Below are 24,008 nucleotides of genomic sequence, written 5' to 3' on the forward strand. Positions count from 1 at the left end.
TTGACAAACAAATGTCTCAATGATAAAAGTGCAGGCTCTAGATGTGAGGAGAAAATACAAGACAGAATCAGAGCATCACTGATGTGTCCTGCTCGAATCATCCTTAGATATTGTGTGTATGTGTTCCTGTTGGGTGTGTATTAAAGGCAGTCGCATCATGGCAGGGCGTCTTTCATCCTCCTCTCAGCTTCCACTCCTCTGATCTCAGCTGGAGATGCTTTCCAGCGCCGGGGCTTGAGCGTGAACACATGTTGCCTCACGCTGGACTTGGATATCGTTGAATTTGAGCAGCTCGTTGACGGCGTGAACAAATAGCTGTGATTCAGCTTCAACCTGCAACCTTCCGCTCACACATGTGCACCCACACATGCATGAGGCTGTCGATGTGGGTGAGAACTAGTTCCTGTTCACACATTTTCCACTCGTGGACTTTCCATGACTCTGACTGAAGTGATTTTTTTTTTCTGATCATTGATTTTATCATCATTGACAGTTATCACTAATTTAGTCAGTGTTTTCCATTACTCTTTAACTTATACTGGCCTGGGTTTACATTTATAATGTCATTCATATCAAATTCATTAATGATTCCAACATTTTAAAACCATTTTGAGTTCATTTTCTTAAAAAAAAAACAGAACATACAGTATATACCGCATTTTCATTTTACTTAGCAAATAGCCATAGTGGTAAAATATCGACCTGAAAAATGTGTTTGAATTTATTGCTAGACAATAGCCAGACAATTTTAGAATTGAATGAATTCACTGCGATGGATATTTTATTTTCCATTTGCTCAAAGGTACGATTTTTTTCTCGTTCTGTGGTTGTGGTGAAAGTTGTGCGTCCTTTTAATAATAATTTAATAATTCTACCTGGTTTCCCTTTCCTTGTATGTTTTTAACCTTCAGCCAAAAAGAGTCTTTGGTTGTCTTAATATCTCAGAAATATATATAGATATTTCTCCTTTTTTTTAATTTTTTTTTGCCACATGTATGGTTTGGGAATTAAATTTATTTCATCGTAAATATTCAAATGATTTAAAATACATATTATTCATATTATATGCATAATTTATAATACATAAAAAATCTTCTTATCCTCAAATATACATTTTATTCTTGTATATCTGTTCATTTATGTATTTGTTGTCACACTTAAATCAGAGTGCATTCATCCTCACACTGCTCCTCGCATTTAATATTTATTCATATTTGTGTTCCTCAAATCATTTTGTTGTTAGAATTTGAGGTCCTGGTTGAAGCAGCTCTGATGTTGGACAATAGCAGTCCAACATCCCAGTGGGAAGGAAACAGATTTGGCGGAGAAGCAAACGCAGCTTTAGACATCTGAAGTCTATAGATAACTCAGTGTTTCGATCACATGTGCAGCGTGTTACCATATAAGACAGCAATTTGACTCACCCTGCGCACTGACCTACTATGTGGGAAGTCATGATTCATGCAAGCTGCATTTAAGCAGCTCGAGCCCAAAATACACCAGCATGCCAACACACACACACACACACACACACACACACACACACACACATTCACACACATATCTGAGTTGCTCAGTCATACCCACCACCCACAGGCGGTGATTGGATTGTTGGTTACACAGTGCGAGAAATTAGAAAGTTGTCAGAGACTTGAATAACAAGATGACTGGATCTGAGCTGATGCCCTTCTGAGGTAATGCGTATGCGTAATAACTTTTTCTCTAACCCTGTTTTGAAACACATATGGTTGCTCTGGAGTGTAAACATTAAAGTTCACGAAGCTCTGGAGCTAGACAGGCGCTTTTTTCCTCGACAGCAAACACGATCAGATTATCTTAAAAATAGCCGGTTTGACTTGTGCACCTTAAAGGTCTGTTGCATATCGCTGTACTGCGGATGTGACAGAATTGAATGTGACAGGTGTGTGCTACATACACATCCTCCTGCTGTAAAGAAAGTTTGCACTTGAAGAGTGGATCCACTGAACACTAAGAAACTGTTCATGGAAGCAGACACGGCGGTGCTACTATTGGAGATGTTTCACAGAGTCGTTCCTGCAATAGAATCCCAACACACGTCGCTGTGAAGAGTGCTTTTTGAAATGTGAAGTGTTGGATTCAGATTCGGCCCGGGAACATTTAATATCTAAACCTGCATCAAGTATTTTGATTGGGGTGATTGTTGAACATGTCTCCTAGAAGCTTTTGAGTTTGGTTTCAATCGATGAGCCCTACTTGCTGATTTATTAAAATTAAAAAAGTGCAATATTGATTTCAAGTCCCAGTTAGTACCTTTGTTCATTGTGTACTGGAGGGAATACTTGTTAGATTACTTGTGGTCAAGCATCGTAGTGCATCAGTTTAGAGATTGAATCAGAGAGAGAGACTTTGCAACAATGAAAGAATTGTTTAAAGATTTTCTGCAAATTACTTCATCCTTGGGAGACCAATTTTAATATTTTCTCTATACACCATATTGATAATGTCACTGTGTTTAACTATGTCTTAATCTGAAATTTCAGTTTCAGACTTGTATGTCAATCTGGTATGTTGCTGGTAAAACAGATGGATGCTTCCATGATGAATCCATCATCATCCATCATGAAGCATCCATCATGAAGCATCCATGAGTCTGCAGCTTGAACTCTCCCTCTGTGAAGAAGTGTGTGTTGGTCGAATGGCTTTTGTCTCTCTGACGTTGCATACAATTGCATTTTTTTTTTCCTAAATATTTTTTTAATTTAGTAGTGAAAATATGGATATTTCATGGTATATTAAGCATTCTCAAATCACACAAAATGAATCACCTACAAAATAAATCTGTTACCTCTCTGACACCCTCCATTTTGTATGGCATTTAAACACCTGCAGCTTCTGCTTGAGACCCTGCTCTCGCTCCACCAACCTGATGCCATGCATCCTGATGTGTGCTTCTGGGATAATGGTCCATCAGAATGTAATCCAGCCTTTTGTGGGGATTCACACTTGGGTAATTGTTTGTTCTAAATACGAAACCTATGCAGCAGTTTGGGTATTGATTCACATTGTGAAGGTCACAGTCCTGGACCTTTTCACTGAAGCCTGATGGATCTGTTCTGCTGTTTATTATCTTAAATGCTCTCTGTGTTTGTCTATTCTATGACTCTGCATTTATATTAGTAAATGCCAGCATCTGCAGGAATTAATGAATGTGTAACACATCCCACTCATGATACAGGTTAATCAAGTCATGCAATATAATCGGTTTATTATTACTGACTCAGCTGTAATTTCTAAATAACATTAAAAACAACATTTAGGGTACATGTATCACTTTTTGAGCAATGTAAGTTATTAATGTTAATGTGTGTTGAATACAAAAACAGGTAATTATTGCTGCTGATATGGATTTTCAGTTTAACTATAAACGCTATATTTTGCATTACAAGCCACTCCACTACCACACAGAACCACTGATGTTGGGACACTTCCTCAGTTTGCATTCATTAAGATGGCAACACAACTTGCACATGTGTGGAGGACTCTCTCTAAAGTTGAACACAAGTGCAAGTTGTTATTACTTACTTAGGAAGCTTACAAGAAACCAACAAAGGTGTCTTTCACCGTGGCTCTACAGTTATTGCAGCCATGTGCACAAATACACATTCATACTGAATGCACCTACATCTTAAATGTTCACCCAGAACATTATAGTCATTCTGCTAAATGGGCCATACATATGCATACATTCAGTAAATGAATCCAAATCTCTAAGAATGTAGGTCTTTCTTAACTCTCGTCTTCATGTATTGTCTTGACTAATGAGTATTTATTCAACATTCAACTTGTGTAGACTAGTTCATCAGACAATGTTTTGTTAATTGCGTGACTTTTATAAAAATATGATCACAGCAGGGGTTCATAGCCACACAGTGACCTAATACTGAGCTGCCACCAACAAACCGCCCATCCTTGTCTGCAGCTCCAAAGAATGAGCAAGTCCGGTTCCCATATACCAGCAGATTCCTGACTCGTACTCGCTTTCATTTTGCAGAATGGTCATTTTTACAAACATGACCACACTTGACTTGATGACTGCTGACGCAGTCACACTTGGTCAGACTCCAGATTGCCATCCTCCTCGAGTCACACAATCTCCACATCAGCATTCTGGTGGGATTATTAATGCAGCCGGGTTTTTTTTTCACTTCCCTGATGGAAGCAGGAGAGACATTATTGATCTTCTCCAGTCGTGGGGAAAATTTGATCCGGCTGGTCTTGACTTTAGCTAACCTGAACCAGCTCCATGACCACTTTTACCTTGAACCTCCGGCAACCACATAACTTGAAACACCATAACCTGACCTGTGTGAGAACTGATACTGCACAGTCGTGGATGTTTAGTTTTCAAACAAAGAGCCTCATTCTTATTTGGTGTCCATGTGTAGAAGCTAGCCCAGTCAGCACCGGCAGCATGACGTACACTCCTGCATCTATTATCACAGGATCAATAACAACAACCCCATGACCTTGTGTGGGGTTGTTTATCTTCTCAGTGCTGAGGTTAGTCCAAGGCGTCTTTCACGGATGTTAACACATTTCCTGTGATCTTTCTGAGAAAACCTTTGTCAACGCTGAAATCAGGCAGATGCGTTTGGGGTGACGGCCTTGTGAGTTTCCATAGGTACGCTGTACATCCTGGAGTCAGCCAAGGCTAAATGTAGCAAGACTGTGATTCCACTGCGTTTTGTTTAGGAGCGTTGGTGACAATTGCGACCTTTTACAGTACAAAACTTGCCATCACCAGACAAAGTTTTGGATGTAATATTAGAACCTCAAGAGTTATTTTAGGCATCTGAAGATTAAAATCAGCATCATGAGAAGGTTCACCTGCTGCCTTCACCAAATCCTCTTCTGGGGGTCATAATAAATCATAAAGATGGAAGCAACGATGTCAGCAGTGTTTTTTGTTTATGCGTGTGCGATTAAAATCATCATAGTGCACCAATTATCAACCCATGATTACCAAAGTCATTACAAGCATTTGATCTTGTTGACCAGTCGTTTCATATTAACACGTGGAAGTCTTCATCATTATCCCTGTAGGTGTACTTGTTTTTTAATAAACTGTATTTTAAGTCATCATAAGTCTGTAAGCTTTCACATAATCAATTATTATCACCATAATCTGTGAATCCTTAGAAGAGATTGACACAAACGTTCTGTATTCTCCATCGTGCTTCTATAGCAGTATCATAAACTTTGTAGTACATACATGTGATTATTAGGTGATGATATACACCAAATCATCACACTTGTCAGACTTACCTTTATTTTTTCATCTACTATATGTTGCTTATTGAGTAACTTCATCCTTTTCTGTAAAATGGTGCCATCAGATTCTTCTATTGACCTGTTGCACCATTGTCTCATCATGTGTAAACAAGACTCCAAGATATGTTAACATCCCCACCTAGGGGAAGGACTTGTTTCAGGCCTGGAGATGGAAATCATCAATCCTTTTCCTCCTGAGCAGATCAATTTAGAGGTTCTGATTCTTATTCCAGTCGCTTCACACAGGTTAGTGAATCTATCCAGTGGAGGTCACAAGCTGATAAGGCCAACAGGATCACATCAGCAGCAAAGAACAGTGATGAAGTCTGGCCACAAAACTTAAAAGGGCACCTTGAGATCCTGTCCATGAAAAGCAAAAACAGGTTTGGTGACAAGGCATATCACTGATGATGACCAACCCTCACAGGAAACACGAATACACTCGAACGGAAATCAAAGTCATCAATTTCTGAAACACTCCTCAGCGAGTGGAATCAGAATCAGATTCACATGAGATCAAAATCAGAGGCAACATGACCACATCTGGAATTAAATGAAACTCAAGTCACAATGATTTCTTCAGCTTCTATTTCTATCACAGTTGTTAGCTCATCTATTATTCACTGTGATGCAACATACTGCCTCAGACTAGTTTTCAATCTGTCTTTGGCTCGTAAATTTCATTCATTTCTGCTGGTTTAAAATAAGTAGCTGCTGCCTCTACACTTCTGCTGTGTTGATGTTACGAGCTGTTCCTCTGTGCCAGATTGCTGTCTCTGTTGGATCGGATCAATTTGTTACGACTCACCATTTTCATCGATTGTCTCTTTGCCACAACAAGCATGTGTTGCACCGCTAATTATTGTGTTATTGTGTTATATGTGAGTTATCTAGCACCATATTATTCATTCATCAGATCCTTGAAAAGAACACTGACGGCACCTCAACAATTTAGCATATCTTGTTTTGTCACAATAATACATTTAAACTGAAATTGAGGGATTGTCTCAGCATTTATTTAAACAAGAAACGTGCATCAATTGATTAGATGTCTCAATTATTTAATCTCTTCACATCACTAGTTATTTCATATAATAGCAGTCAGATCTAACCCGTGCCACTGCAGTGTAGCCTTTGAGCGGACAGAGCTGCAGCCACATTAGCCTGCATCAACCTCAGATTGGCAACTCAGCCGACCGTCACTTCAGTGATCTCATCTCCACCACGCTGTGCGTTTGATCAACATAGGAATTTTAGCAGTTTGGCAGCAGCAGTCGATTAAAAAAGCAGCTGTCGACAAATGACCCCGCAAGTGAAAGAAGAATTGTTGTTTTTTCATTTTTCTTGTTCATCAGCAGTTCTAATCTGAATCTTGCCACAACCTGCTAGTTTGTGGTGTGTGGATGTGTGTGAGTGTGTGTGAATATGCTTACACTGCTTTGTGCTACATTTGTGTCTTCCACATCAACCAGACTGAGGCATTCTTGGTGAAAATAACATGTTGCAAGTCTCTAAATCTTCTAACCAGACTGTTTAACCCTGGAACATTGACCTCACACTCTGTGACACCACAATACTTGAGGATATTTTTACTCATATCAAATATCCAACGAAGACTTGATTTTCATTTGTTTGTCACGGTACATGACACATAAAACATACCAATGATTTAAGTTTTCTTGGATGACTTGTAGAAAGAAAGCAAAATAGTGAGTAAGTGTGTTGAAAATAGGTGTCTTCATCAACATGACGTTGTGCTTTTAGCCCAGACTGAGTAAGCTTGTGTTGCATCATGGATACGACAGCAGCAACCGACCGGGGCTTATGTCAGCCCTCCGGTATGTGTCCATTGGGCTGGGCTGAAAGCTGACCCCCCTATGTTTTGCTTCTATTTCCAGGGCGTGAGCGGAATGTCCGTGGATGAGAAGCCTGAAGCCCCAATGTACGTGTATGAGTCGACGGTTCATTGTACCAATATCCTTCTCTGCCTCAACGACCAGCGGAAGCAGGATATCCTGTGCGATGTGACCGTCCTGGTGGAGGGCAAAGAGTTCCGTGGGCACCGGTCTGTTCTGGCTGCCTGCAGTGAGTACTTCCTCCAGGTGTTGGTCGGCCAAGCGGAGAATGGTCTGGTGGTCAGCCTTCCCGAAGAGGTACGTCCACCGTCAACTATTACTTTGCTGAAGCTGTAACTTTTTTGTTACAGGACTTGAAGTGGCTGCTGACATTCAAACTAAAGAAGTAGGACTTACACTCTTTAAAAAAAAGAATGACTAGAGAAGGGCTGGCCAATTGAATTACCTTTGGGGCCATTTTATACTCTGACCGTTGTGAGGGACTCGTGATGAGAACAGAACCTAGATTAAATAAAACCTAATCAAGTAGGGAAATAAAAAGAGAACATGATAAACTGGCAGTAGTTGATACAAATAAAAAAAGTACATCAAATAAGGGGGATACAAGGACGAAATTGTGTCCTCAAAAAAGCATTTAGATGTTGAACTAGTAATACAAATGACAATAAAATAGTACAAAATAAAGTTAGTTAGCTGTCAGACACACGTAAGTTAATAAGTAAGTAATTATTATTGGTAAAGCGCCTTTCTCAGACCAGTGTCACAAAGCGCTTAAACAATTAAAAACAATCCGCAGTTAAAATATATGTTTTAATAGGACAAGACAACATGGAGACAAACACTGCACCCCCAAGAAAATTAAGAAAAAGCCAACACAAACTTGAGATACTTCTTGAAGGAGTCAGTAGATCCATCAAACCCAGAGAGAGGAAGATCGTTCCAAAGCTAATGAGCAATCGCCTGGAAGGATTTCCCTCCTCTGGTCCGGATGCGTGTGCATCAGCAGATTATGATCCACAGACCTCAGAGCCCGAGCTGGGGTGTAAGTCTGGATCAGATCATTGATGTAAGGTGGAGCCTTGACCATGAATAGCTCTGAAAATAAGAACCAACATTTTAAAATTGATCCTGAAAGAAACTGGCAGCCAATGCAGAGTTTTAGGGATCGGGGAAATGTTAGTTCTCATACTAGAGCGGGTCAGAATTTTCGCTGCAGATCAATAACAAATTATAAATGACATAATTTGCCCCTGGGCTGTGCTTTGTACAGGTACATGTCGCTACACCTATACTAAAAGTCTTCTCAAATCAGCAGTCATAGATTTATTATATTTCCTTAAAGATCTAAACAAAAAATATATACATAATTTAAAACTTTAACACAAGTGTGGATAATGATTGTTAAATAGAAGGAAAGTAAATGTGCCGAATAGTTGTTGAACTAAAAGGAACACATGAATAAAAGAGGTCGTATAAATAAGGTTAAGCTCAGCGTCAGTCAAACCTGTAGCAATGAGCCAAGCCCCCAAGTCTGACCTTGTTACATTGGTTGAAAAAATCTTGAACCACCACTTGATCTGCTGTATTCATTAGCAGCACTTAGATCTGAATCACAATCTTTTCTTGTTAGATCACTGTAAGTGAAAAGGTGTGAGAAGGAGCATGATTGCGAGTCGTGGCTGTGATTGCCAATTAACACCTGCCAGCAGCACGTACCTCTCAGTGTGAGTCTAATGGCACCTCCACAGCTGGAACAACACCCCTCACTCCTGCTCACCTCGCAGCCGCCACTTTACACCGCTATAGGATGAAAGTTCCCGTCTGACGCATTGATGTACGCCCACACATGCACATACATGTGCTGAATCGAAAGTGGGACATGTCCCCCTGTGCAGCACCTCCTCTCTGATGCCTCCAATTCCACATTAATAAAATAACAGCTGTCAAGACGGGCTCATTGAAAATAACATCATCCTGTTGTCTCATATGAGATAAACACCCGGTCTTTATTATTGCTGCTGAATCAAAGGACTACAGCTTGAGCTGTTGCTTCACAACACTTCCATTTCTGCTCAGTTCGAAGACGTGAATATTTCTAGGAAATTCAAAGTCAGCTCATAAGAAATGTATTTCTTACATCAAGAGCAAATTATATTTAGAATCCCTTATTAGTCCCGCAAGGGGAAATTCAACCATTCACACATACTGATGGGAGTAGGCATGCACACTTGCGCCAAGTTCACCATCAGGAGCAATCAGGGTGAAGTGTATTTAGTCCATTACTTAGGTAGTTATTATTTCTATAAAGCTACTGTATCTATGCGTACACCTAGACTACTGCTACCTTGCAATATGCCTTTGTTAGCTTCTGTCAACTCCTCAGGATGTCGTGTATAGATTTTTTTCCAGCTGTGGATCACAATGAAAGACCTACAGATGTGTCATTCAGGGAAGAAGTTGTTACTTCTGCTTTGCTTATAATGCTTGCATTGTGCTTGGCATCATAGCTAACGGTCCTATCAACAGCCACTAATATTATGCACGATTGATTTAATCCGATAGAGTATTGGTTTATTGTTGATCTCCTTCATGAAATGGATCTGTTGACACTTGAGTGTTTACTTCCAAGCTGATCCAAAAGATAACCAAGTGAACTGGAAGGGCAATTGCTTACTTGATCTTGATTTTCAGTATGAATACAGACTGTGAAATCGCGGCCTCATGATCCTATTGAATTTTGGGTTTTAAGCAGTAGGTGAAATGTAAAATTTACCACAGGATTAACTGGCTTGTGGCGGCCAAGCGTTCATAGCGACGTCACTTTTTGATTCTTCGATGTCAGCTCTTCCTATCATTGTGAAGCAGCCAAGCGTTGGATTGTTCACCCACTAATAGGGAACGTGAGCTGCGTTTAGACCGCCTTGAGACGGGTTAGTTTTACACTACTGATAATGTGTTGTCGCAATAGGTCATTATTTTCCTGAAAAGTGTCCTCAGTGTTACACAAAAGCTACAATTCACTTAGCGACTAGAAAAAAACCTGCATTGCGGTCTCACGCACATGAACTTGTAGAGTTGATTTGCTTAATTCATTTTTGTATTTTCGAACAGTTAGCTGTATGAACATTAGAAGATGATTAAGATGCAGTTTTCTACTTGCAGATTCAGGAACACATGAATCAAAGGAGTCTGTTTTAATGTTACCTTTTAATGGTTAAGACTAGATTGCCGCTTGAAGGTGATTTTAAGGTCTCCTGTCATGGGCTGCTTCAGGGTCAGTGAACGAAGCTAATGCTGATGCGTCACTGCCTCGTGTCTGAAGGCCCGTGTCTGATGATGATGGAACAAGGTCTAGGTTAGTTCTACTTGAGTGAGCCTGGTGAGTCTTGCTGCAGTCAAGGATGAGATTGTTGTGACAAAAGCTGCCTCTGACAGAAGAGGGAGGGTTTACGGATGAAGCCCTCCTCCCCCACCGCTTTGTTATGGCCTCAGCGCCTCTGGAGGAGCCGGCACTGACGCAGCTCGGTGAAATCATCCACTTCTCCTCTATGAGGTAATTGATGTCCTGCAGAGGAGCTTTGTCCGAAACAGGTCCCCCCCTGTTGGCTGCAGGGATCAAATCCTACTCTCATACTTGAAATAAAATCACTTCCTGTTCAAGCAAATGGCATTTCAAACAAAGAAGCACTTAGATGTGAAGTTCTCTGACATGACTGTCCAACATGGTGACATCACGGCTACTTTATGCAAGATAAATACATCTTTTTATTTATTTTTATGTTGCATTTCAAAATGGTCATTATTATTATTATCTGAACCTTTTGTTTTTTATATTCATATATGTCAGTTAGGGTCTGTGTTCATCACTCAATGCAGCAACACGCAAAAAGTGTTTACCAAGTTTAGCAAAGGAATAACTCATTCTGAATCCCTTGATCTTAAAAATGACCATGGTTTTTTTTATGCTGTATGATTATTATTATTATTTAATTTATGACTTGCTCACCTTAAAAAAAATATATATATATATATATATATATATATATATATATATATATATATATATATATATATATATATATATATAGTATATAATTACCTTTTTCAACGTTTATCTTCTGCTATTAAAATATAAAACTAAAATAATAATGAATTGAGTTTCAACATTATGCATTTCGGTTTTCCAGCAATGGAAAAATGCTCTGTTTATTCTTATGACTTTGAGAGTGAGAACACTAGCAATAGTTATTAGACGTCTTATCAAAGCAACAATACAATACAATCTTATTCCGAGTAGAGACATAGCTACATAAACCAGGGCTGGAATATTAAGTAATAGACAACATCGAATGATGATATTGAGAGTCCATCAGGACAAATAGGGACAAAAAATTATACAGGGAAAAGTTAAACAAAGACCACAAGAAAAGGAAAAAGGAGAAGCTGTGTGTAACAAATATTCACACAGTGTTATTAGACCATGAAAATATACAATGTTTTTTTTCAATTAATTTTAAGGGGCAAAGAAATAATTATTTTAATTTTTTTACGGTTTAGAGTTTCAGTGCAGAGACATCTCAGGTGCAAACACTTTCACTGCAAATGGCCAATCAAAAATCAAATAGTTTGCTGGTCTTAATTGTCAATGATTAGGTAAAACTGAGAAACTTCGAAGTTTGGTTTGATCAATGTTAATAAAACGAAGATTCTCACAGTTCATACATGTGAGTCAAGTCAAGTTATTTTATTGTAAAATATGCATGCATTAAGACATACAGCATAAATTAAATTAATGTCCTCTCTGGCCCACGGTCCAGGTGCTGTAAGCAGCATCAATATTGTAAAGGTTTGGGGATGTAAAGCTGGAGGAAGATCAATATTTAGTTAATATAGTTCTGAATGGCGATGACAGACGTACATCTCTTTAGTGTTTGTGCTTTAACTTTATAAAGGTGGATGGAGTTGGGCCCGCCTATACAGGTTAACCTAGAAATTACGTTTTTTCTGGATTTAAATATAGGACAACATTAAACATCTGTAAGACAGATGGCGGGAGTCGTGGACCCTTGTCCACTTTAAAAATGGGGACTAGAATGATGCAGAGAATAAAGGAGAGTTAGAGCTGGGTCTTATCCCTGCCCCCCATGTTCCAGCAGGGGGTCTCTTTTTCTATCAACACAAGGCCACGCCTCGTCCTGTAAGCCGCCGGAGGAGATGTAGCGTCCGTCTGTGTGAGCAGCAGATACCCGGAGAAGCTCTGTGTTTGTGTCCCATGTATTTAACCTCCTTAATCTAATAATAGTCCGAATGGCAAGATAGATTATTGGGTCTGAAACAACAACAACAAGATACTTTTTTTGACTTGCTGAGTTAGGGTCATGTCCTCTTCAGTGTCTGGTCTGGACTGTAAGCTGCAGTGCGAGCGGATTAGGATGTACACTATCTGATTTAATCCGCAGTCAGGGGGAGGTCTACTTACCCACAGCTCGGCTTGGTGACCGTCTGAGCCTCTGCTGTCACTGAAACTTTCCTCACCTCACACCAAGCTATATGCAGACTTAATGAGGTCGCAGGTTGTTTGGTAATACCTGATTAGTGTTTGGCTAAAATTTAAATTAACTCTGTCTGAAATTGATAACTTTTTCTAAATGCAAACACACCAGCGTGCAAGTTGAAAAGCTTTTATGATATACAGTAATTTAAAAAAGGATTACCCCATATTTTCGTCTTCCATTTCCTGTTCATTTCATTGTCTGGTACAACCAAAGGCAAATTTGTTTTGACAGATTCAATGATCAGAAATATATCTAGAGTTTAAATAAAGAGCTGATATGGTTAATGTTTATTGATAATAACATTTTACTGCCCCAAACCTTTTTTAAGCATTCGATGTTTATTATTTTTCTTCAATTGTCTTGGGTTAGGGTTACCACATGTGTTAAACTCAAGTCATGGGGTCCAAATCTGGCCTGCCACATCATTTAACGTGGTCCACCGGGTGGTTAGCTCATTATTGTTCATGTTGATTTTGTGACCTTTATAGCTAACATGTTTAGAATAAGAAAATTAGATTATTGTTGTCAGTAATTATTCAAAAGCTTCCAATAACAGAAAATTTGATGATGAATGAGTGCATTTCTGTTAATGTCAAGTAAAGGAAGAAAAACACAGAGATAATTAAGACAATATCAGACAGATAAGGGACTTGTCCAGGACTTTGTTGACTGGTGCCTGGAAACCACCTCCAGATCAACTCCAGCAAAACTAAGGAGTTGATTGTGGATTTCCGGCGGTGTCCCTCCATCTCCCCCTCACCACTGAACATCCGGGGACAGGACATTGAGATTGTCACGTCTTACAAGTTCCTGGGTGTTCACCTCAACAACCGCTTGGACTGGGTGGATAACACTGCTGCTCTTTATAGACTGGAGTAGACTCTACCTGCTCCGGAGGTTGAGGTCGTTTGGTGTCCGGGGGCCACTCCTGAAGTCATTCTATGACTCAGTAGTGGCCTCTGCCATCTTCAACGGTGTGGTCTGCTGGGGGAGCAGCATGACAGCAAAGGATAGGGCTAAACTGGACAGCATTATTAAGAAGGCCGGTTACGTCCTAGGGCGCCCCCTGGATCCTGTGGAGGAAGTGTCTGGGAGGAGGATACAGAGAAAGCTGGCCTCCATGAGGAAGAACTTATCTCACCCTCTCCAGCACACACTGAGGGCATTGAGGAGCTCCATCAGTGATAGGATGCTTCATCCCCGGTGTGTGAGGGAGAGGTACCGCAGGTCCTTCCTCCCTGCTGCCATCAGACTCCACAATAAGAACACAGCAAGATAAATAATTAACAGCACCTTTTCTTCTTGTTATTTTCTTCTTGTTATTTTTGTAAATACGATAGTGTATATATAATATAGGGCAGATTTTTTATTCTATTCTATTTAGATCTTTCTTTTCATTTTATTATTCTATTTCTGGGTGTCTTTTATTTTTTTTAATTGAGGTATTGCGCTTGCTGTTGTTTAAACTGAATTTCCCCTCGCGGGACAAATAAAGGATTTCTGATTCTGATAAATATACATTTTATTCGACCACTGACCTCAAATGTTCTTGCCCCTTGTGTGATTGAGTTTGAAACCCCAGTGTCTCTGGATATAGAGTCAAGTGTATATAGTCTTTCCAGTGTACACTAAAGTGTCTGCTTCCTCCAGAGCAGTGACTCACGCTCATGTTGTTTCTCAACCAGACTACCAAGGTTACTCAGCAGTTCTGTTGTTGTGATCCTGGAGTTCTCCAGCTAATAGAAATGTGAAATAGCTTCAGTTGTCATTGTTATCTGTTGGCATGTCCCTATTAGCTTGTAACCTTCGTGTATAAATGAGTGGTTGTTCATCTCTGACATCCTCAACGATAACAAACACCTCTATATTATCAGTGACCACTCCCCCTCTTACCGTCATCGGGCTGCTGTGCTGGGAGTAACAGCGGAGTAATCACATATGGTGCTGGGCACACATAAAGATTCACTCCTGCAGGCAGCAGCTGCTGATACCAGCTGAAAATAGATCCCTGCTATACGCTCAGCACTTTTGCTCCTGCAGCTCTGTTTTATCAGCAAGCTGGACTATCCTTTTGAAGTATAGCAGTAGATCTGCTCATGTGGGTAATGTGTATTAAATTAAAATTAATTCTAGGGCCATTCCCAGAGACTAGCGGGTGTTAAACACAAGTACAGTAGACTTTTTGTATGTATCATAAAATACTTTCTTTGTGACTTGAATTGTATGAATCCAAAGCTTTTGAGCTCCTGAAGATTCACTTATGGTTGCCTTTGTCTTATGTCTAATGGTTTGTGAGAAAATTAAAAGGTTTTTGGTTTGGCCTGAGTTAGTCTCTATTTCTTAAGACACCAATACAACAAAAATGAAAGTAAACCATGGCCTAACGTTGACCTTGTGAAAAATGTAACCAGCAATATCTATCGGTGATGTTGTTGGGGTAGGTGGAAGTTGATCTCTTATACTTCCCGCTCTCTGTCATTTTCACACAGCACACCAAGACCAAACACAACCCCCCCCCCACACACACACATTTATAGAGTCAGCAGCTTCCTCCTAAACGACTGATGTCCTGAGGGATCAATAAAGTTTTACCTTACCTTACCTTACCTTATGTGCAAAGCTTCAAGAGTGTGTGTGCATTTGTAGTATGTGAGGCACGTACAGCGGTGTGCCTCAAAGAGTTAATGGATGATGGATGTCACATTGTTACTGGGGTAATGTCATTCTGTATGAATTTAAAATATTTGCCTGTTAGCTGTTTCCCAAAAAAGCAACAGCAAGTCAACCAGCAGAAAGCTTATCAGAAATTCATGACATTTTTCCAAACCTATAAGTCAGCTTTTTGAAGAGATGCTGTTGTTTAAGAACTTAAGCCTCGCAGTTAAGTGCATGAAAATTTGAATAAGACAGTTGGTCACTGATAAACACTATGAAGAGTCGAGCTGTTTGTACTGACAGCACGGTGGACTCCACAGGCTCAGGAGTTTACCTAATTATCTGGCATTAAGTCTGGGTGGAAAGCTACCCTCCATCATCCTGCACCACATGCCTACAACCGGGATAAGCCACAACTCTACAAACCATTAGGCTTTACAGGCAATTGACCCGGGGACATAGGCCGCTGACACAGAGTGGCGCAGTGTCAGAGCCGTGCCCTGTGTGGCGCGTTTGTTGAACAACACTGGCTTGAGTGATTATGATCTCACACTTGTGTATTTACTGTTGCTAAATCTGGGTAAAAACTGCTCCATTATAGCCCTGATGCTGTGTTAATACTGTACTTCTGTCACAGTACTTTGTAGTTCAATCCAGATGCGATAAAGAAGAGACAGCTTTGCCACAATGTATCACCTTTTACAGAATCAATGTTAAGTGCTGACTCTGAAAAGGCCAGCTGTGCCTTTACAGTGTTTTTTTATGGTTGTTTGAGCTGTCAGGTTGTCTCAACACACTCCAAGTGCTGCAAACAAAAGTTGTGCTGATTGTAACTCTGGCAATTTCCTTTGCAGGTCACTGCCAGGGGATTCGCGCCATTGTTGCAGTTTGCCTACACGGCTAAGCTGTTACTCAGCAGAGAAAACATCCAGGAAGTCATCCGCTGTGCCGAATTTCTGCGCATGCACAACCTGGAGGACTCGTGCTTTCGTTTTCTAGAAGCTCAGCTGCGGAGTGAGGAGGACGGACTGCTGCAGTGCCACAAGGTTGCTGCAGAGGCAAACCACTCAGATGACGAGAGCATGCAGTCTGAGGTCGAGATGCCCACCTCTCCCAGGACCCGACTCTGTGCTGACGCCCTCTCCTCATTTCTACGGCCTGATGAAGATCGTCTTGCAATGGCCATTCCGAGTAACTTTGCAGATGGTCGGCTGGACTTTGATCGTCACAGATCCTCAGACTTGCCCAGATGCCCCAAGTACAGGAAATACCAGTTGGCTTGCAACAAGCACAATGACGCATCTTCACACACCAGTACCTCAGGTTTTCCAAGCACATTAAAGGAGAGCAGTGTTAGTGGGGCAGTGCCGTGTTTGACACAGATCAAGGTTGAACCCCAGGCAGAAGAAGAGACCATTAGTTTGTGTCTTTCCGGGGACGACCAGGACATCCGAGATAAAGATTGTGTGATAGCAATGGAGATGGATAGCCCTGCCTCTGTGGAGAGAAATAAGAAAACCAAGTCCCCACCCTGCCTCCGAGCCTTCTTCAAGAAAGAGGCAGATCACCCCACCTTGCCCAACACATCACAGCAGCTTTTTGTGAATAGACTGTTCTGCCCCCAGGAGAAAGGGAACTCTCAGGGAAATCATAAAAAAGACTTAAGGCCTTTCACTGGCGAACTGTCCCAAAAGGATATGGACGGTTTCCCTGCAGGGTTGTCCCTTAAGTCTGCCTCCTGTGATGGACTCTGCAAACAAGATGTTGAGCTAGACCGCCGTAGTGTCATATTTTCCTCAGGGGCTTGCAATCGTCTGGGGAATCCAGCACATTCCTACCCTGGTGGGAACTCTTTGGAAATGGAGCTCTCTGAGCACATGCCAAAGGGCACGTGGGCCGGAGCGAGTCAGTCCCTCCCTACATCCCAGTCCTTTTCTCCCAGCACACCGTCAGCAGAGCCCCAAATCCTGTGCCGGCCACGGCCTAACACCAGCTGCCCAGTGCCAATAAAAGTGTGCCCACGCTCGTCCCCCTGTGAGACACGTACTAGGACTTCCAGTTCCTGCTCTTCGTACTCCTATGCCGAGGACGGCAGTGGAGGCTCTCCTTGCAGCCTGCCTCAGTTTGAGTTCTCTTCCTCACCATGCTCAAATGTGGCCCGCCTCAATGCGGACCAGCATGAGCAGAGTGTGGGGGGGGATTCACTTTTTAACCAGGTGCGACCCAAGATCAAATGTGAGCAATCGTATGGCACCAACTCCAGCGATGAGTCAGGCTCCTTCTCCGAGGGAGACAGTGAGTCATGCAATGTACAGGAGCGAGGCCCAGAGGTGAGTGTAGAACATTTCTCCACGCGCAACACTCCACTCCAGCATCACTAATTACACCACAGAAGCCTGCTCTCGGGGTCTGCATTAGCAGTCGTTAAATCATCACGTAGATGAAGCAGGAACAAGATTTAAAGCTCCACCGAAGGGCATAGATTTGATGTTATTAATCTGGTCAACGCTCTCTTGGAGAGCCATGTAATGTGACTGGATTGCCAGGAGTCAAATAGAACAATTTTTTTCCTGAAATGGATGAATACAGCAATTTAATTTATTATTTCGACGAAGGAATGGTATAGTAAGTTATTATATGGCACAAGGGGAATGAAACATTCACTAAGACGTTTAATTTTAGCATAAATAAATTGAAATGTCCTCCCAGATGTGGTTGTTTCAGTATATTTTTCATTCACGTGCTTACACATTATGCATGTATTTAATGAAAAATAAGGATTAGAATAAGGTAAGCACAGATTTATACAGCCTAAATATATTTTTCCATTCTGTTTAAAGTAAATTCTTTTTTTCCCCACGGTATTGTATGTGTTGAATATACTGTGGCATTCTGTATTAAGGAAAAGAAAAAGATATCTTTGTTCAAACTGTTACAAACAGGTGATTTATTTAAACAGCAGATAAACACTAAGAAGTTAGTGGGAGGCGCATATTACCACACATACCTTACTTACAGTGCCAACAAAACTGTGAACTCCCATGATGCCTTGATACAAACTGCTCTATCAAGTGATGGCTAAAATGCTGCATTTAAATTCTACGACCATGTTGCTGTTTCAAAAGTGATCGACAGCTGTGATTGGTTTTCCTGAGCATCACCATTACTGAGATGCAACGTTGCGTTTGCAAGTTGAAATTAATGTTGGTAAATAAATGTTAATACATTAAGACAAGTAAAAAATGTAACGTTAACAATTTTGCGGATTCGTTTAATGTGGAGGGTCTCGGAACTTAAGTCAGACTCAGTTAAAGCTAAAGAAAAAAAGTATATTCATTATTTAGACTAAGCATAGATCATACAACACTTATTCGGAGTATTGATCTTTTAACACCTCCAATCTTTTTCACATGTAAAAATATCGTCAACATAACAGTATCACACTCATGCATGCAGTTGCTGCTGGTCTAGTGTAGAATTACACAACAAAATGACGGCACTAGTTTGCTCTAAAGCTTAAAGGATTCTTTGGGTGTCATGATGGGAAGTGCAGTGTAGTGCTCCTCGACAGTGCTGACAAGAATGAATCACCAATCCTCTAATCTTCCTCCCGTAATCCACCTGAGCAGACGTCCTCCAGGACGCAGACATGTTTGTCACTGGTGTTTGTTAGGCAGAGATCAGCAGCGAGCCTCGTATAATGCACCTGACACACAATGTGCGTGTCTGTACGCTAAATCATCAGCTTGAGAATGGAAGGAATATAAATATAAATTATACATTACGGCGCTTTTGGGCTTTTTACATGTCAGAGGCTGTCTTGTAAATATCATTGGACAGTGACATCATGTCAGTGTGTAGTATGAACTTTTGACCTTTTGGTTGTGAGAGACTGTTGATAGTGCATTTGCTCACTTGGAGCTGTAGATGACTCCTGCACTAAGTGCACACACTATCAGAGAGAGAGAGAGAGAGAGAGAGGGATGGAGAAAGTGGTACGTTGCCATGGTGATCAGATTCACAGAGCGAGGGGTGTGTTACAAGGGTTGGAGGGACATGAGAGGATTGTGCTTTTCCATGGAAAGAATTCTGTTGTGCTGCACCACCAGAGCTGTGAGATAAAGAGGCTCAGCACTAATGTGTAATTATTACCACTGTAGAGCGCCGCACAACACTCATCCCCGTCAGATTTATGAGCCTTTGATGAGCGGGCGGCAAGCGATTGTGGATTGATTTGCCACTCCAAGCCATTATCTTGGAAGCCTTCCCAAAAATGACTACAAGACATTTCAGTTGCCTTTGTCATATTCTTTGTGGGTGTGATTTTTTGTGTGTGCCATCCATTGTTAGCACACGTCTGCGCACAATATGCTGTCACATTGCCACTGACTTACTCAGGGTTATCTTCCAGCTATTCAACGCTACCAGCTGATGAACCAGATCCATTCATCATTGTCTTAGTTTTATACATAAATAGAGCAATGACAGGAATATGTCTTTGCTATGTATATGATAATCATATTTGATAGAATTACTATTTTTAATTCCCCCCACAAAAGATTATCATTTTTAAAAAATATTTTCTTTCTTTTAATGATGAAATAATAATATCAAACGTGTTATTATAAAGTTGTATTTATAAAAATGTACTAAGGGGTTGTACGCCTAAAAAAACGCGCAGACATACTTTTCCACATTAAAGTACATATGCATCAATAAGTAAAAGAGTGTTAAAAAGTTTGGACTTCCCGAAGTTTGAAGGTGGTGTACGTCCTTATTTACTGCATGTCAGCTTCACTAGTCACGTCAGAGGAGCATTAGTGATCAATATTGATCAAAAATTAACCCTCACACACACACACATACACACGAGTGTTTGTAGTAACACGAGTGTATATTAAATTATTCACAAACTTATAAATATGTTCCCATTCACCAAACTGATGATCTGTATTTATTAAGACAACATTGATCGTTTTATACACAATATTTAAACACGCTATTTCACACAATTCAGAAAAAAAATGTAAATTAATTATAAGCTTGTTTTATAATATAATGAACAAAATGATCAGCATCTGATTCAAACACTTTTTTTTTTTTTGATCACGGGAGAAAAATCAGAGACTCATGTTCATTTATATATGGTTTGAATATGTAAATGAGGACGTGGAAAGGGACAACAAGAATCGATTCATTCTACATTGATTAGGATATATGAAGGAAAAATGTTTGTACTTGTGTGCTTGTACGTGCCCCATTTTCCGGATTTGAGTGTTCGACCGTATTTAGTAGAAAATCCACAAACTTCTTTGTACATGAGGCCCCTGATGTTTGACAAATGCCAAAGGACAACATTATAATAGTTTTATTATCATCAGCTATATGTATATTGAAAAGAAAAAACGTAATTCAGCCTCCGTTAAATTGTTCTATGTATTAAGTTAAAGCTGCAGAGATAATAAACAATTGCGATGTATATTTAGGTTGGAGTATAACAGTTTAACCCTTGTGTTATCTCTGGGTCAAGCTGACCCGAAGGCCTGAGAACAAATGTGTTTAAGGTATCCCTTGTGTTGACTCTTGGTCAAGATGAACTGGCTTCCAGAAATACATATGCAGTGGTTGAGGTCGTTCACCTTGACCCAACACATTTGTTTTTGGGCCTCTGGGTCACCTTGACCCTGAGATAAGACAAGGGTTAAGATCTTTGCTGGTTCAGAAAAGGTTGCAAAATGTCATCACCAAGAATTTATCTGCTTTATCTGCCAAATAAATATAACGTTTGTTTTAAAATGTCATTGAGGCACAAAAACAAACACACAGAGTGAATTGACAGAGGAAAAAAGCATGACATCTGAAAGAAACTCAAACAGAGAGAAAGTCATTTAATTGCTGACCAGGCTGACCCATGTACGCACACTGAAGTTAACCACCTTCACTCAAGGTCATCTGAGAGGTTTTTCCTCATGATGAGCCTCATCAGCAGAACAGCTTTGGCCAGTGGTTTAGTGTTCTAGGAAGATGGATGAGACTGTGATACAGCAGCAGTCGTTTAAATACTCTTCAGTCCTAGTTACGCAATATCATTTGATAGCAACTTATACCAGAGAGGTTTTTTTTGAAGAGTGTGACTTATATTAGATTTTCACGAATCAGAATGATCTTATTCCAGGACTTGTATTTGTTAAAATCACTTGATTGATCATGAGTCTTGTGTTTTTTTCTCACAAGTCACTCACATATTTTTTAATTTAATATTTAACCTGCTTTCTGAGCAACATATGGCCCAAAATAAATACCTCAATTATAACCCAGATTCTTTCTGGTATTTAAACCAGAAAGAATCTGGGTTATAATTCGGGTATTTATTTTTTATTTTTAATTAAAGATAAATAAATCAAATTTATTTTGTGCAGGAAATCGGTTGTGGTTCAATCTCACACATCAGGTCAAAGGAGACAGAGTCCGGTGTGTCCTAGTTACTGTGAATTGGGCCAAACCTCCGGTGATGGTCCTGGTGATGAATGTTCCTGCGGAGTCTCTCCACTGCTTGAAGAATTGCCACAGGTGTTTTATTTATCATGTGACTTATGAAGACAGGCACACAAAGGCGATTCAGAATTTAGAGCACAAGCAGTGTTCGTCTCTCTCGCTTTCACGTTGTAGGCGTGAAGCCCAGTGCAGTGTATCGTCTGGCAGCAGCGGAGCAAATATTGATCTGAGAGTGAGTAGGAGGAAGGAGGAAGCAAAAGCTGAAGCATCAGCGTATTGTGGAGCCAAACACAAGACAGGGGGAAGTGCACAGACATTAATATCGCTTAACTTCTGAAAATGTCACTCTAGAGTATCAGGGCCGACAAGAAATTGTTTTTTTCAATTGCTTGATGAGCAAAAGATAAGAGAAGGATGGCGTACTTGAATATGGATGAATGCTTCTCTCCCATTTTCTAGCTTCTATTCTAGCATTTTCTTTCTTTTTTATTTCTTATCATATTTTGTAATAGAAGGCAACTGCTATATTCCTAATGGGACTTTTATAGAACGTAACAAGAAGAGACTTCTTTGTTATAATCATCCCTTTCTAGAGTAACCAGAGCCTTGAGGATGAAGGTTGAGTGGATACTATTATATTTTAATTATCTGTAAAGAATGGGCCTCAAACTTTTGGCCCTTGACCGGATATTTTGCGGTCCTACATTTATTGTCTTGGTTTTTATGAGTTCAGACCGAGCAAGGGGCTCGATTTTTATTCAATTTAAGATTGTTAACCCTTGTATTATCTCAGGATCGAGGTGACCCAAAGCCCCGAAAAACAAATGTAATTGTTTTATCCCTTGTGTTGCTTCTGGGTCCAGACGAGAAACTTCCACCACTGCATATCTATTCCTGAAAGCCAGGGAGGTCATTCACCTTGACCCAAAAAAATAAAACAAATTCATTTGTTTTTTAGGCCTTCGGGTCACCTTGACCCTGACATAACACAAAGGTTAAGGAATACAAATTATAATATCAAATATTATATATATTGTAATCAATTATAATAAACACATATAAATGGACATAAATGGCCTAATTTCACGCAAAAATATATTTAAAAAATCAATGAGATTTATTTTTAAAAACCGCTCAAAGACCCCCGTCCTGTTGAATTTACCTCTGGTGGCCTCCCCGGCACTATTTTGAAATCCCTGCTGTAAAGTGTATCCACAAGTCATCATGTTACTCATTTGACTCTGTAAATCCCACTAAAATAAAGATGCCAGGTTTATCTTCAGAAATGTGAAAACACTTGAGGAGCAGATAACGCTGCTAGAGGACATCAGTACAAGCTAAACAGGACAAGCCTGATGATAAGATAAGAATGATAGGAAACTGACACTGATCCTCTTTAACGCGTGAAAGTGAAACGATTGCATCTGTAACGTAGCAGCAAACAAACACACGCACACATGCACACTCATGTTTTGGACTGTTGTTAAACAAGATGTTTCACATTCACAAAATAATTGAAAATCAAAACAACATTTGGTAGTTATAGGATGCTAAAATAAATGATTCAAGTTAACATAAAAATAAATAAAACAAAAAATTAAGAGCCATTTACTGATTTATGTACAGACAAAACTGGCTACGGCCAAACAAAACTTTTGTTTTAAAATTGCTTTTATATTAGCCCAACACAAGAGATTCAGAAAATACTTTAAAAATACTTTTGAAGTTGCTTGCTGTCTTCAAAATGTTGGCAATTGTAGAGCGATGTTGTCTGAAGAGCCTTTTTTCCAGTTCATGTGAATGACTTCAAAGCCATTTTTCTTCCTTTGTTATGCTACACCCAGAAATAGAACCAAACACAATGGAATTAAATCACATTTTGAAAAATGTAATGTGCAATAAAATGTTTTTCAAGTTTAAATTTTTTTTTATAGATTAATCAGGATGATGTCATAGATTCTCTGTTTCGCTGTTGCCAATTCTCAGATGTACATTTGTTTACAAAAAGAGAAAAAGGCTGTTAAAAAGTCTCTCAGTACAGTAAATATGAAATTATTTCTCTGACCCACAGCTGTAAAGCAGTTTGGTGGTCACATGACAATCACAGACAGTTGGGTCATCCAGACTAAGTAAC

The 24,008-nt window shown here is 40.0% G+C and overlaps 1 protein-coding gene across 2 annotated transcripts in view; it reads left to right on the top strand.

The window, feature by feature from the left end:
- bach2b (BACH transcriptional regulator 2b) overlaps positions 1-24,008 on the top strand; it is a 55,955-nt gene that overhangs the window by 25,031 nt on the left and 6,916 nt on the right. Inside the window, exons 1-3 of one of the 2 annotated variants that reach the window (XM_087812236.1) lie at positions 1,350-1,694; positions 7,212-7,466; positions 16,234-17,709. In XM_087812236.1, the coding sequence (XP_087668362.1) occupies positions 7,224-7,466; positions 16,234-17,709 (1,719 nt within the window). In that variant the 5' untranslated portion in view covers positions 1,350-1,694; positions 7,212-7,223. Of the gene's footprint in view, positions 1-1,349; positions 1,695-7,211; positions 7,467-16,233; positions 17,710-24,008 lie in introns of those variants that run through there. The other variant, XM_087812235.1, reaches the window with a different exon arrangement.

Source organism: Callionymus lyra, chromosome 17, assembly GCF_982586985.1.
Source record: "Callionymus lyra chromosome 17, fCalLyr1.hap1.1, whole genome shotgun sequence".
NCBI classification, from domain to species: Eukaryota; Metazoa; Chordata; class Actinopteri; order Syngnathiformes; family Callionymidae; genus Callionymus; species Callionymus lyra.